The 13,765-nt window shown below is 38.5% G+C and overlaps 2 protein-coding genes across 10 annotated transcripts in view; both read right to left on the bottom strand.

Annotated features, from left to right (window-relative positions):
- The window catches only part of LOC108630854 (uncharacterized), a 47,294-nt gene extending 36,465 nt beyond the window's left edge, over positions 1-10,829 (bottom strand). For 3 of the 7 annotated variants that reach the window (XM_026818387.1, XM_018034393.2, XM_026818388.1), the window contains exons 1-2: positions 10,730-10,829; positions 10,382-10,532 (exon numbers count right to left, since the gene is read on the bottom strand). In XM_026818387.1, coding sequence (XP_026674188.1) covers positions 10,382-10,507 — 126 coding nt within the window. In that variant the 5' untranslated portion in view covers positions 10,508-10,532; positions 10,730-10,829. Of the gene's footprint in view, positions 1-9,414; positions 9,454-9,574; positions 10,013-10,381; positions 10,533-10,729 lie in introns of those variants that run through there. The other 4 variants (XM_018034391.2, XM_018034392.2, XM_026818389.1 and 1 more) reach the window with 4 other exon arrangements.
- A 187-nt stretch (positions 10,830-11,016) lies between these two features.
- LOC108630556 (uncharacterized) lies at positions 11,017-13,636 on the bottom strand. Of its 3 annotated transcripts, none has more exons than XM_018033905.2 (6): positions 13,315-13,635; positions 12,775-13,234; positions 12,376-12,704; positions 12,104-12,261; positions 11,868-12,027; positions 11,017-11,795 (listed from the first exon to the last, which is right to left on the bottom strand). In XM_018033905.2, the coding sequence occupies exons 1-6, from the start codon at positions 13,341-13,343 to the stop codon at positions 11,573-11,575; spliced, it is 1,359 nt and encodes a 452-aa protein (XP_017889394.1). In that variant the 5' UTR covers positions 13,344-13,635; the 3' UTR covers positions 11,017-11,572. The 3 variants fall into 3 exon arrangements, with proteins under 3 accessions (XP_017889394.1, XP_017889393.1, XP_017889392.1); XM_018033904.2 differs by having other exon boundaries at positions 12,104-12,309; positions 13,315-13,631; XM_018033903.2 differs by having other exon boundaries at positions 12,104-12,704; positions 13,315-13,636.
- Between the last annotated feature and the right edge of the window lie 129 nt (positions 13,637-13,765).

Genomic DNA, 13,765 nt, shown 5'->3' with positions numbered 1-13,765 from the left:
GTCGAAAGCGACTCGTTGAGACAGAGTTTGAACGCATATAGGTCACGAGGTGTCTCGAGTTTAGTGAACCGAATACCGTTGAGTGGTGAAGCTTCTTCGCGCTTTGATTCCGTTTCAGACAGATTATTTCGAGTCTAGCACTCCCTCGGTTGAAAAAAATGCGACATAGCAATCTCAAAATGGAAAGCGTTAAAAATAGAAAATTCCACGTTATTTAATGAAAAAACAAAAGCATTCCTTCGCGGTCGTATAAGACAAATTGAATCGAAAATAAAACGTCTATAGTGCATCGACGATTCCCGAGTATAAATTTAAACGGTCGAGAAGTGTAGAATGATAAAGAACGAAAACGGAGAACACGGTAAAACGGAAAGCACCGTTTAATCATCGGGCGGGTGATAATTTTTCCGACGTCCCGTGAAATGTTTCCCGGCCAGGAATCGTGTTTCCGCGTTTAAAAGCGGCGGGAGTAAAAATGTAAATTACAGGGTAAACTCGATTGCGCGTGTAACCCCTTCGACTGGCGATCCCGGGGCTGATGTGAATGCGTGCTGATTCTATTGTCCTGATAAAATTGAACTTTCTCCCCTGTTCTCCCATTTCCTATCTTTTCAAAAAATTCCATGAATCATGCAATTCATTTTTTTATGATAGAGAAATGTCAGTAGCAAGGAAAATGGGAAACCAGCTGTATACGTCTATTTCGAGTTCTATCGTATCTAATTTTAAATTTAAATTACCTTACGCGACTTCCGTTTATGCGGGGTCCATTTTAAATTTGAATTGTACGACTGAAATGTCGGGAAATGTTTTATTAAACGCTGAGGTGCAAAAAACATATTGCGAACCGAGCACACCTTCCCCTATAGAAGACTCGTCATCGTATATCACCGTTCCTAGGTATATTTTTTAAATCTACATTAAAAAACGATTCTCGTTTTGTCTGATCTTGTCCTTATCTGATAATCATCCCGGCTGAGAGATACGTATAAAGTACAGTGAAACCGACTGTTATAAATCGTGGTTTTAAAGTCTTTCTTCTAGCTCGGGATCGTATCCGCTCATCTTCAAGTTTCCTTCGTCAAGGAAACTAACCCGCCTTTCGGTCTCGCGAGCGAAAGATCGTTTTGCAGGATTTGCTACCGCACAGAGCAAATAGCTCTCCATAGAACTGCTGACTCTTCTTTGCGCTTGTTTTTCCCACTACTTCCGTGTTCGGCACCCTCTTTTCTTCTCTAAAGAACTCGTCACCCCTTCAACGCGTCGTCTCACACATCCAGATTCGTTTTCCCCTTCAGTGTTTATCCCGAAAGTAATCACCTCAGCTCGTAATGTAAAACATGAGACAATTTCAGATTTCTTTTCACATTTATCGCCCATCCAGATTAAGGTCTCATGCATTTATCAAAGCAGGGATACGAAGTATGAAATGATAAAAACTTTCACATTTTTCTTGACATATCTAGTATCGTTCGTTTTTTTGTAGAAGAACTCGAGTCACGATTTTACGTGAAACGTTGGGGTAACAAGGTTAACGAAATTATTCCTACAGTGGACAAAGGGACTATCCACCGTAAATCGTGGCTGACGCCTTTGTGCCCGGAGCGGAGGGACGGAGAAACCGCAATAAATCTGCTTCGCTCTTACGCGCGTATGTATATCGAGTTACGATTTCGTAGCAAAATCGGTGGGTCGAGATGGTAGAAATTCGCACAAGGCGACGGCGAAGTGTCGCCGTTTCCATGTCAAGTACACGCTCGAGAGTTTCCACCTATCTATGTTTGCACGACGTTAGATAAACGAAACTTCGTACTTGTCTCGCGACGTCAAAGATCTCTTCGTGAACATCGATTGTCGCAGAGTTTAATGACGGTAAGTAGATCGCAGATTTTTATGTAATTTGTGCTTTCTTGAACACTCGAACTTGGCGTTTCTAATAAACCTGGACCAGCCTAGGACATGTTCAAAGATAGCTTAAAATCTCATCAAACGACAATATTGAGATTGTATCTACATAACTAAAAAAAATATATCCAGAAATTGGAGGAACAAATATTCGCATAAATACAGACACGAGAATTTCAAATATGAGAAGAAACAATATTTGAACAAAACTGAATATAATGTTTTCGTTTTGCATAGTTGATTTTGCATAAAATCCACAATCTAATGATAAGAACAGAGTAAAAACAACTGAAATGTTTGATAATACATGCCAGCTCATATCCTATTATTTTCACAACATCGCATTATCCTCATAACACATGCGGTCTCTTTTGAATTCGTCGTTAATGCGGCCACAGTAAAACAAACTCTAAACAAATAAATGATGAATAAACATTTCGAAACTCTGTTTAACTCGAGATACAGCGAAATGAACGTGTTTATATAAGGGAGGATTCTCTTTGTCAGGATGTGTGCAGGAAGAGCATCCTGCGAAAGATACAGAGATTTTCCTGTGGTCCATTAACAGATACTACGCTGCGTTTTTTGAAACATTTCCTTTGAAGAGCGATTTCCATTTAACTCGAAAACATCTTCCGAAAAAGCTTTGACGCGTAGTAGCATAGTATATGACAAGGGGAAAAGTAAGAAGTGCTAGATCATACTCATTTTTATAGAAATACTACTTTCATGTGTGTATACATGAGTTACTCCAGTTTTCCTTTCACACGGTTAGTATAGGAATTCAGATATTAAATAATTCATAAGAAAAAAAGCACACGAATTATTCAGAGTTTCATTTTTAAGGAAAGTGATTGCTTAATCATTGATTTTTGGCAGATGACCAAAAGTAGATAGAAATTTACAACAAGAATTACAGTTGTAGCATAGAAAATAATATGGATCGAAATAAATACTCTAAAAAACTGTTATCAACTATGAATAAAATTGTGCATGGGAGAGGGTTCGGGCCCCGGCGCGAGATAGAATTCGTATCAGCCTCTCTGATTCCCAGTAACGTAATCACATCGAGCGTGCCCAAATTAGCCGTGGTTTACGCTTTGATACGAATACCGAATGCGGTCCGCCTGTACCCGATAAATTATCGCTGAGCGCGTAATTACTATCTCGTTCCATCCTCGCGCGTAATTTCTACGAGCTGCTTGGGCCCGCGACACGTACGCGGACATTGCCACGGGACTGTTGCGAAGAATTTTTAATCGACCCATTTACGCATTAACGCGATGCCTCCTATCAACTCTTTATCAGTTTACCGATAGATTTTTATGATGAAAATTGTCAGATTTCCTTAAGGGTTACATTGTTGAATCAACTGGGAACGAACGATTAAACAAACATTGTCCCGCAGCTCTCTTAAAAACCGATCAGCTGATTACAGAAGAGGAAATGAAAACGAATTGAAGTTAACAAATAAAAACGAGATTGATTCGTGGCAATGATTAACACGAGCTGTACGACTAATTAAGCTAGTAAAACAGCAAGCGTAATTTTCCCGGAAACTTGTTAAATCCCGACCTCGGACAACAAGTTGGGAACAGTGAGAGAGAGAGGGAAAGAGACTTTCTGTTTACTGGGGATAAATTGTCGCCGGTGTCTCGGGTTCTGTCCTCCCCTTTATCTCATTGAATTGCAGTTTAATTCTCCAAACAAAACAGGCAACTTGGAGATGTTCCTCATGACTCCCGCGATACTTAACCAGGTTCTTGTTATCTGGCGAATGAAAAACGGCGCGAGATGCAACAGATAGGACGCTGTAACTCGTCTCAGAGAAAAATGAAACCGGGTTTCATCTTCTGCTCGGTTATTGCCATTGCTTTGCAAATAAACTTGAACGAACACCGCGAACGACGTGCTTTACTCTTTTCATACAAGCAATCACTTCCTTAATGCCTGCTTTCCATCGTTTTTAATTCAATCTCATCGTCAAACTGAGGGATTCTGTTGAAAGTAAAACGTTTGTTAAGAAAATGCATTACAGAGATTTTTTTACTTCTAGTACATGCAGTGTTCATAATTTATAAAATTCGTAGACTCGGATAAAAAAAACAATGGCGTACAATAGGGTTTAGCTAGTTGCTTGTTGAGAAGAAAAATAAGATTTTTAATAAGCAGTTTTCAGAGCGCAATATCGTGCGGGTACACGAAACTCTTCGGCAGTAGTAAAATATATGATTTGACCTGGTTTCAGTAGTTACTACGCATATGCAGTCGGACAATCGTACCAGTTTATCTCGACGGAAATGAGGCGAGGCGTTCCTTCCGAACGAAACGCTGGAACTTTCCAAACCAAAAGGAACTTTCCTTTCCAATCCTTGTATGTGGTAACGTTTTGATTTACACCACCGAGTTGCTTCATATATTTATAGCAAAACCAAGAAGGAACTGTTCTGCGTTTTATACGCGGACATTGCCACGGGACTGTTGCGAAGAATTTTTAATCGACCCATTTACGCATTAACGCGATGCCTCCTATCAACTCTTTATCAGTTTACCGATAGATTTTTATGATGAAAATTGTCAGATTTCCTTAAGGGTTACATTGTTGAATCAACTGGGAACGAACGATTAAACAAACATTGTCCCGCAGCTCTCTTAAAAACCGATCAGCTGATTACAGAAGAGGAAATGAAAACGAATTGAAGTTAACAAATAAAAACGAGATTGATTCGTGGCAATGATTAACACGAGCTGTACGACTAATTAAGCTAGTAAAACAGCAAGCGTAATTTTCCCGGAAACTTGTTAAATCCCGACCTCGGACAACAAGTTGGGAACAGTGAGAGAGAGAGGGAAAGAGACTTTCTGTTTACTGGGGATAAATTGTCGCCGGTGTCTCGGGTTCTGTCCTCCCCTTTATCTCATTGAATTGCAGTTTAATTCTCCAAACAAAACAGGCAACTTGGAGATGTTCCTCATGACTCCCGCGATACTTAACCAGGTTCTTGTTATCTGGCGAATGAAAAACGGCGCGAGATGCAACAGATAGGACGCTGTAACTCGTCTCAGAGAAAAATGAAACCGGGTTTCATCTTCTGCTCGGTTATTGCCATTGCTTTGCAAATAAACTTGAACGAACACCGCGAACGACGTGCTTTACTCTTTTCATACAAGCAATCACTTCCTTAATGCCTGCTTTCCATCGTTTTTAATTCAATCTCATCGTCAAACTGAGGGATTCTGTTGAAAGTAAAACGTTTGTTAAGAAAATGCATTACAGAGATTTTTTTACTTCTAGTACATGCAGTGTTCATAATTTATAAAATTCGTAGACTCGGATAAAAAAAACAATGGCGTACAATAGGGTTTAGCTAGTTGCTTGTTGAGAAGAAAAATAAGATTTTTAATAAGCAGTTTTCAGAGCGCAATATCGTGCGGGTACACGAAACTCTTCGGCAGTAGTAAAATATATGATTTGACCTGGTTTCAGTAGTTACTACGCATATGCAGTCGGACAATCGTACCAGTTTATCTCGACGGAAATGAGGCGAGGCGTTCCTTCCGAACGAAACGCTGGAACTTTCCAAACCAAAAGGAACTTTCCTTTCCAATCCTTGTATGTGGTAACGTTTTGATTTACACCACCGAGTTGCTTCATATATTTATAGCAAAACCAAGAAGGAACTGTTCTGCGTTTTAGCAGTAAAGCGAAAATGGAGCTAAATAAAAATCGTATAAATTTAAAAATTGCTCATTGACTGGATTTTATTTGTACGATTTGAATTGCGTCATATTTTCGTAGCGAGACCGAAGAGAAATTGTACTGCGTTTCAGTAGTAAAATGAGAGTACAATAAAAATCTATCCAATTTGAATTTTTTCTTCCTGTTCGAGACTCGTTTGGGTTAATTTCGAAAAAGACCAAGAGGAAGACTTATGCTCTGGGAAATTACTATTAAATCGGATGGAAACGTAACGGCGGAGGTGGGACGATAGTTTTAAACTGAGAACGCGAAGGACAACCGGGGCGGAAGTAGAAATGAGAGAAAATGGATAGTGTCAGCGTCGACCAATCTACTCTCACCCGGGGGGATAAACTTTTCAATTGCTGTAACTTGGTAACGAGGATAAATTGGATATTTTGTTACGGGCTTGCAGTTTTGACTTGGCATTGACACACCGTGACATCGACTCCGAATAACGACGGTCGATACTAGGTGTCCGTCTATCTAATACTTCATATCAGATTATTGCAGAATAACTGATTTCCATAGAATTGCTAATTAGAACTGCGACTGAATTAAAATTACATTCAACGCAAGCCGACGAAAATTAAACGACCAAACGCATTCAAAAATATTACCCGGTGATTACCCGTTCTTTCAAGCTCTGTCTTTCAACGACGCAGAAACATAAAACAACGATTCAACATTTTATCAGCAATTCAATCTACCTTTCGCATTTGTCAAATTATTTTCACGCACTACAAGCACATTCAACAGCGAAGTATGTAAAAATGAAATTTCAAGCTCGTGCTTAAAATATTTGTCGGAACGCAAGAGGAATTAGCATTCATTGTGATAAAAAAAGGAAGCGCATTTCAAGCGCAACGAGTACGCGAACGAAGATACAACGCGCGGCTTCTGTGTTCGAGCGAATGCATAATTTATGGAACGTTAAACGAGACTGTAACATGCCCGAACTGTAATCAAGCTTAAACGGACGGGTTTTACTCACTATCTCTCTCTCCTCTTATAATGGATATCCTTCTAGAATTATCTCATGCAACCGACGCTAATTCAGTGGTTAATTAAACTGTACTATCAAGTTCCATGAGAAATTGAAGAAAATCGAACTACCCCAGATACCAGAATATTCCCAGTAAACAAAAATTCAAATAGAATTTTATTACCAAAAAACTGTTTACTCACGTCAAGGAGTAATTTTTAGTCAGTAAAAGAAACGAAGAATGGCACTGTTATATAATTGGACATTTCTCCGTGAAAAGTGAACAAAATCCTTATGTTTTAAGTATGAATGGCCACCGTCTGGGATGGTGCGAAGGAGCTCAAGGTGGCTGTTTGTGTCTCAGTGGTTTCTACGGTACGCGACTGGAATCTTGAAACTGTAATGCAGTACGTGTGCGTCATAATGTAAAAAACAGAGTCACCAGATAAGAGGAGACTCCTAACCCTGCAGAAGTAAATACTTAACACGTTGTACGCGAGATGCGCAGTAACAGTTTGTTTCAACGTCGTCTACGTAATATAAATTGCAATAAAATGACGCAATACTATAATATACACTGACGGATTCAATGGTATAATCTAATGGAACGAAACAGTATTTTAATACAATTTTTCTGCCGTTCAACTGAGTTCAAAGCATTGCAAACGTAGGAACATGAACTATAATCAGTTCACACACGACTGATGAACTTAATTGCACGTAGTTGCTATTCCATTTACTCGCCATTAGCCGTCATCAATCGAGGCAGCCAAAATCGGGATTGCCACGGTTGTAATTAATACAATTAGCTGATTCAGCGTTCAACGGCTGATAGATCGTCAGAAAAAAATAATACGCTCAAATTGTGAGCCTGTGTCTTCAACTATTCACCGTCTTGCGACTATGAATTAAAGAGGAACTATGCACAATGCAGGTTTCCTCCCGAGATTTCGCTTAGTCCGCTGGCATTCCCTTTGACAATGCCGTCCCGAAAAACCGTGTACTCGCTTAAAGTAAGCTCGTGAACACGCCTGCAGCGCATTTATCTCAATCTGTTCGCAAAAGCAATTTCTTCAAGCCAGAAGATGAATTAACAATCAGTTTCCAGCGATAATTAGAAGTGCTGATGCTTTTTTTTGTGTAATATTAATCTAGCTAGTTGCTGCTTTTAACAGTTTAATCTCTATAAGTAGTATGATCAATAATTCCTCGGACAGAAACGTAGTGAAACAGTAAAGTATAGTTGAAACGTATGGACAATTTTAATAAAATTCTTTGATATCGCATTCCTCTCAATATTGTTCACAGGATACTTTGCAAAAGGTTTCTACCTTGCTTGATGCGAAGTTTTCTGTAACAATTGATTACCTCTTGTTGAAAAGTTTTGAGCATACCTATCGCGGAATCGATACGTTTCCATCCAATTAACAATAGATCCATCTGGCCATTCGTTTTTAATGAGGCCTACGCAAACGGATCGCGAATAATGACAAAGAAAAAGAACGGAAAAAAAAAAGGAAAAGTCAACAAGATTGCACGTTCAGGTGGCTCGGCGCGGACACGGTTGGAAAAACGAAATTCCACCGATGAAACTCGACGAGCAAACAATGCTCAAACTAGATTCGTTCGAGACGCGTACGGGAAAACGCGATACTACCTTTTGTTCTTTCAATTCATTCGTTTTATTTGTAGTTCTTTTTATATTCCCAATAATTCGGGAACCGATAACAATATATCTGTGGCTTGGTGTCAAAGCTGTCCGTGTCATATTTCTACAATTCAATTCGTAAACAATTGTAAGCTAAATATCCAAATTTCTGTTCACTGGCGTATTTGTCCAGAATTTTATATGCTTGAAAATGTCGTAAAATTACAGAAAAATACGCCAATGAACGAAAATTGTGACGTGAACAGAAATTGTAACATCCGCTTTATATTCCATGTAGAAAAACAATTTAAATCCTATGTGAAAACGACTATAATAATTCATAAGAATAATGGGGCAACAATGATAAAAAAACCACATCTTTAAGTGCTGATATCAGAATTTTATGGACACTGATATAATTTTTGCAAGCCTTGGATATATAGCAATTCCGATCACGAGCGATATCATGCGGTACACCACCGATTTGGAGAAATAAAAAGAGGAGAATTTTGCAACAGAGCTATTTACCGATCGACCGTATCATCGAGACAACGGCGGCAAAAATATTTTCCACAAAAACGCGAGGCTAATCCCTGCGATTTCTCTATCCGTTTCGAATCGAACGATATACGATGAAAATGTTCAAAACTCATGCTAATCGAGATTGACCTTAACCATTAGCGTATAAATAATTTTCTGATCATTTTCATCAAAGAATCCGAGATGAATAATTGTGAATTATTATTGTATCAAACGTTATATCAATCATTAAATGAAACGTTGTATAAACAACTATTGTATGAAACAGTGTATGAAATGTTAAATGAAATATTTTATTATAACTATTGCCCGGCAGTGCACGGTGCAAATGGGTTAAAGTTTAGCAAACACGGGGATAAACAGCGTGAAGAAACAAAATTTCGCGTCATCACTAAGCTAATATTCTTTACCCCTTTCCATTTTTTGCAGCTTCGTCGAGACCCGGCTTTCTATCATGCGAGCCTCTTTAGGCGCACTAAATATTAATAGTCGAGAATTGCTTCGAGCTCGTTCGCGCTAAGTCAGCGTACTTCACGATTTCGATTAACCACATGCATTGCTGACTACCTTCTTTCACTTATCACGATTTATACATACCTCCAGAATCTATTGTGCTCTATTTCAGAACCATTTCGACTGCAAAATAAAACTTTTACAACAATGTAACGTAGGAGAAATTCATTGCACCGAAAAAATATTCTATTACGTTGTGAAAGAATCGTACTAAAGATTTATAACAATTATTAATTGTACTTACCAATCGCAGTACACACGCCCAAGAATCTTGTCAAAGTAGACAAATGACTGCCAGTGTTTCGAACGTACGTGGACATGCCGGCAGGATTCGAAACCGCGTTAAAATCCTTCATGTGTGTCACCATGCAATCGAGAAATTCGCGAACCGGCTTGTTAGCGATACACGCGGTGAAACGCGATCGCAATACGATTCACACGGTTTGTTTATAGTAACTGACAGACGAAACGTATCACAACGCATGTAAGCACCCGCGATGGCCACGCGCAACTGAAGCCGCTACCGCTGATAGTGATGTGATGGGCACATCGTGGGATTTTTGACCCATGCGCACGACAAGCTACTAGTATATTCTTGTATATTAAAGATACCGTTAGACCTCAAATCAGTATTGTAAGATTCGAGGAATTTTCATAGCATGGTCATCCGTTGAGGGACAGTGAAATTCAGGTTCACTTGAGAATTTTATTTCACATTATCACTGAATGGCCTAACGACTGAGGGGGGACTGAGGTATCGCACGAGCCGTAAGCTCGGAGCTTCGGCTAACAGAGAGAGAAGGAGAATAACGGTCCTCCTCTGTCTCGCCTGAAGCATTCAAATTCAAGCGCCGCGGAAACTGATTTTTTGGAAAGACAAGAAACGAAAAACGCAGAACCTTTTTTTACCTGAATGTCACGACTGATATGTCATTTCCTATCATTATTACACATCGCGAGGTCGGAGAAATACAACCAGTCACCCGTACCGTTCCAGACCTTTCGTCCCGGCATTATTGAGTGACCGGAGAAAAATAAAAGCATGACTCACTGTAATGTAACCCTTAATTGATGTTGCTTCCACCAGCCAAGAGTTGTGGGATGCCAAGGAAACAGCTACCACTGAGGAGATAACCAAAAGCAGAGGGATGCCAGGAAGCAGCCACCAGCCAGTCATCAAAGAAGTAAGATAAAGATGAAAACTGTAACAAATACGAATAAAGGAACATCATGATTTATTCTTGCATAGTTCTTTAGTAATTTTCCAAATTTCCATTCGCGAGACTATAAGCAATGTATGGGAATGTTCAACAAGTAGTTAAGCAAACGCGTCATTGTTAATCGGCATTAATAGTGAAAAATTGACAAATAACAGTTTACGAACTGTAATTATACTTACTTGAAGTAATAAATACGTCGTAATTAAGCCTCCAAACTGGTAACAATTACGTGTGCACAAGATTTTGAAGAACTCCGTTTGACCGTTATACTGAAATGCGTAGATGCTACGGCGCACGTAAAGCAAATGGCCGACGCTCGAGCCAATAGAGTGAAAGTTACGTAACCGCCAGTTATTAGTGCGCAGAGATTCAAAATTGAAAATCGAAGTTTACGACAAGAACGAACGAATTAACTTGTGAAAATGAAATGAAATTCGATAATAAGGTAGGTGAGAGAGTAGACGTATTTAAACATGATATATTGTTATATATTTACAACAAATACGTCAGACACAGATGTGTGCATTACAAAAATATATCCACCTGCACACTTAAGCTCGTGCATCGACACAGATACGTCAAGTGAGGTAGACACAGTTACAACATTATTATGTATTCATCTATACATATAACAACGGGAGTATTTAAAATATACATTCTTAGATAATATAAGAACAACAGCTCGTGTTTTTAACACAGGATTCGTTTACAGTGCAATACGCTTCTTAAAATTATGATTATAATACTGTAATATACACTGCGTGATATCTTACTAATTATTTAACAGTAACAATGTATTTGTACATTATATAAAATGTTCTCCTTTACGTCGTACGAATTATAAATATTATCTGAACTTTAAAATCATCTCTTTACTAAACTGTTCGATAATATATCACAAACTGAATTTCCAGTTTAATGGGGAAAAGGAAATATATTTATTCTCCCACTTATTAATCGTGTAAAACAACAAAATAATGTTATAGAATTCAGAAGATCGATTTATCTAGCTAACAAATGTGTTATGATTTGATCTTCGGTTGACTTCTCTTCCTTTTGCTATTTCCGGTTAGAGTTGCATTCAACTTAGGAGATTGTCCGGGAGTTATTTGTCTCCCTCGAATTTCTAGGCCTTCGTTATTGCTACTGTGATTAATTTGTGCAGAGGCAGGCAGAATAGGCCGAGAAATGGGACTCAGAGGTTTTCTGTTACGAGACAACGCTACTGACGACGACGTTACAGATCTAAAATGATTGAAGAACGGCATAAAGAATGTTAGTTAATAAATAGTATGAAGCTTAACGTTTTCTACACACCTATTCTTGCTACTCGGAAGCCGCGAAGTATCAAGCGGAGCAAGCTTAATATTTTTCGGCCACACAGCAGGAGAGACAGGGGCATGCCAAGCGGATTGGTAATTCGTTTTTGCCGAATTCTTTGCCGAATTTCTTAAATAGCTAATGTTTCTACTTGAGCCTAATAGAAAACGACGTTAAAGCGTTAAATGTTTGAACGTTTCATATGTGACAGACGATATCAAAAGGTGACATGCCTTGAAATGTAGAAATCTCTGGAGACTGTGTCATGAACTTTATCGGTGTTGTTCGTACGGTAGTGAAACTCTCTCTAGTCGATAGAACATAAGGCACAGGACTGACCACGATCTTCTCATTGAAAACAGTTCCAAGTTTATTTCTACTTGTATGCGGCCTGAAAAGTTTATCTTCCAATGCAGATTCGTCCTTCTCATTCTTCAATCTATAATTATGCACGGCATAATTATTCTGTTTTCCTTTACAAATGAGCGATGCATTACATACATACTTGTGAATGTCTGAAGCATGTATCTGAGCAGTTTCCCTTCTTATTGGTAAATTGAGATCTTCCAATGCTTTATTATTACTATTGGAAAGTCTGGTTTCCAGAGGAATTGTTTCTTCGAACCAACTCATCTTTGTACTCTTCGCAGAATTTTTATTACTATGAATCGGTGCAGCCCTTATTTGTAAAGCACTATTAAAATCATTGTTCAATGAATCAATATCATTTATTTTACTTGGAAACAGTTCAGATATTACATATTCATAAAGCATATTGATTATCTCATCTCTTGGAGATTTTTGTAACTTTTGCTTGGATGAATTTTTTCTCTCCTACCAAAAAGTGTACAGCTAAAAAATTATTGGTAATCACTCTGAGTAGGGTGTGTTAAATATTCTTTACCTTTGATGAAATATTCAAATCTGTAAACGCATCCTCGTTATGAGAACTAAAACTATTTCTCATCTGATTATGATTAACATTGACCTCTTGATTACTGATGGATGAATTGAATGGACTTTTCCCAATTATTCTTAAATGGGGTATCTGTGTTCTCCATTGCACGCATTCATCCAGAACAGCTGTTTGTGTCACTTGTTCTCCATCCTCGTATAGTGTATTCTCAACAGCTTCCCACTGCTGCATAACTTTTCTGGTTGCAGCATTCTCGATCTCCGAGGGAGAAAACACGTCCATTGCAATACTATTTTTATCCCAAGTTTGGACATTGTCATCGACATCCTTCCAAGTTTTCCTCTTCTGTAAGCTTGGTAATTGAAAATGATCGCTCGATTCACTTTGTTCCTCTTGGTGATCTCTTGATCTCGACAAGTTCTCAGGAGTTTTTATACTCTGCGCTAATCTGTATCAAAGTGCAAACTTAATTACACTCGTGTATCGACCAGTGCATAAGGGCGAGTGAAACTGTTGGAGAAGACGTACGTGTTGCGTTTGAGTTTCCTTTTATGCATCTCATGCTTCTTAACGTATATCTCTAATTAACCGAATTTGATCATTTGTTTAAGCAACTATTTGGGTACACTAATTACGCGATGACCGTACGGAAATGAAAATAATTTTATTGATTATTTCGTAAAAATAATGCCAGGTTTCAACCTTTAATTTGAATTATTCTACCGCCATCATGTCATAAATGATTTATTAATTTTCTCGTGTACTATTCAAAATATACACGACTTTACCATCAGATAACTCCTGATCGACTGAAATTTATGATTAAACGTCGCACAGACTAATTTGCATTCTACTCAATTTCAGGCCTCTGAGTACACTCCGCCTCAAAACTTCTACGGTTGCTAACTTCTCGCCACTGCGAGAAAATTATTCTTTAAATCGAATCTGCAGCTCCTATGCATGCAAATTCTGAATTACA

This window comes from Ceratina calcarata, unplaced genomic scaffold, assembly GCF_001652005.2.
Source record: "Ceratina calcarata isolate Rehan_Ccalc_2016 unplaced genomic scaffold, ASM165200v1 scaffold78.2, whole genome shotgun sequence".
NCBI lineage: Eukaryota > Metazoa > Arthropoda > Insecta > Hymenoptera > Apidae > Ceratina > Ceratina calcarata.
The sequence above is the reverse complement of the archived record's forward strand: the minus strand, read 5'-3'. Positions and strand labels throughout refer to the sequence as shown.

Excerpts from the sequence above, each read along its gene's own strand:
- LOC108630556 (XM_018033903.2), bottom strand. The coding sequence starts at position 13,343 with ATGCATAAAAGGAAACTCAAACGCAACAC. Across the intron at positions 13,235-13,314 it reads AGGAAACTCAAACGCAACAC|ATTAGCGCAGAGTATAAAAA; the intron begins GTACGTCTTCTC and ends ACTTTGATACAG. Across the intron at positions 11,796-11,867 it reads CTTCCGAGTAGCAAGAATAG|ATCTGTAACGTCGTCGTCAG; the intron begins GTGTGTAGAAAA and ends CAATCATTTTAG.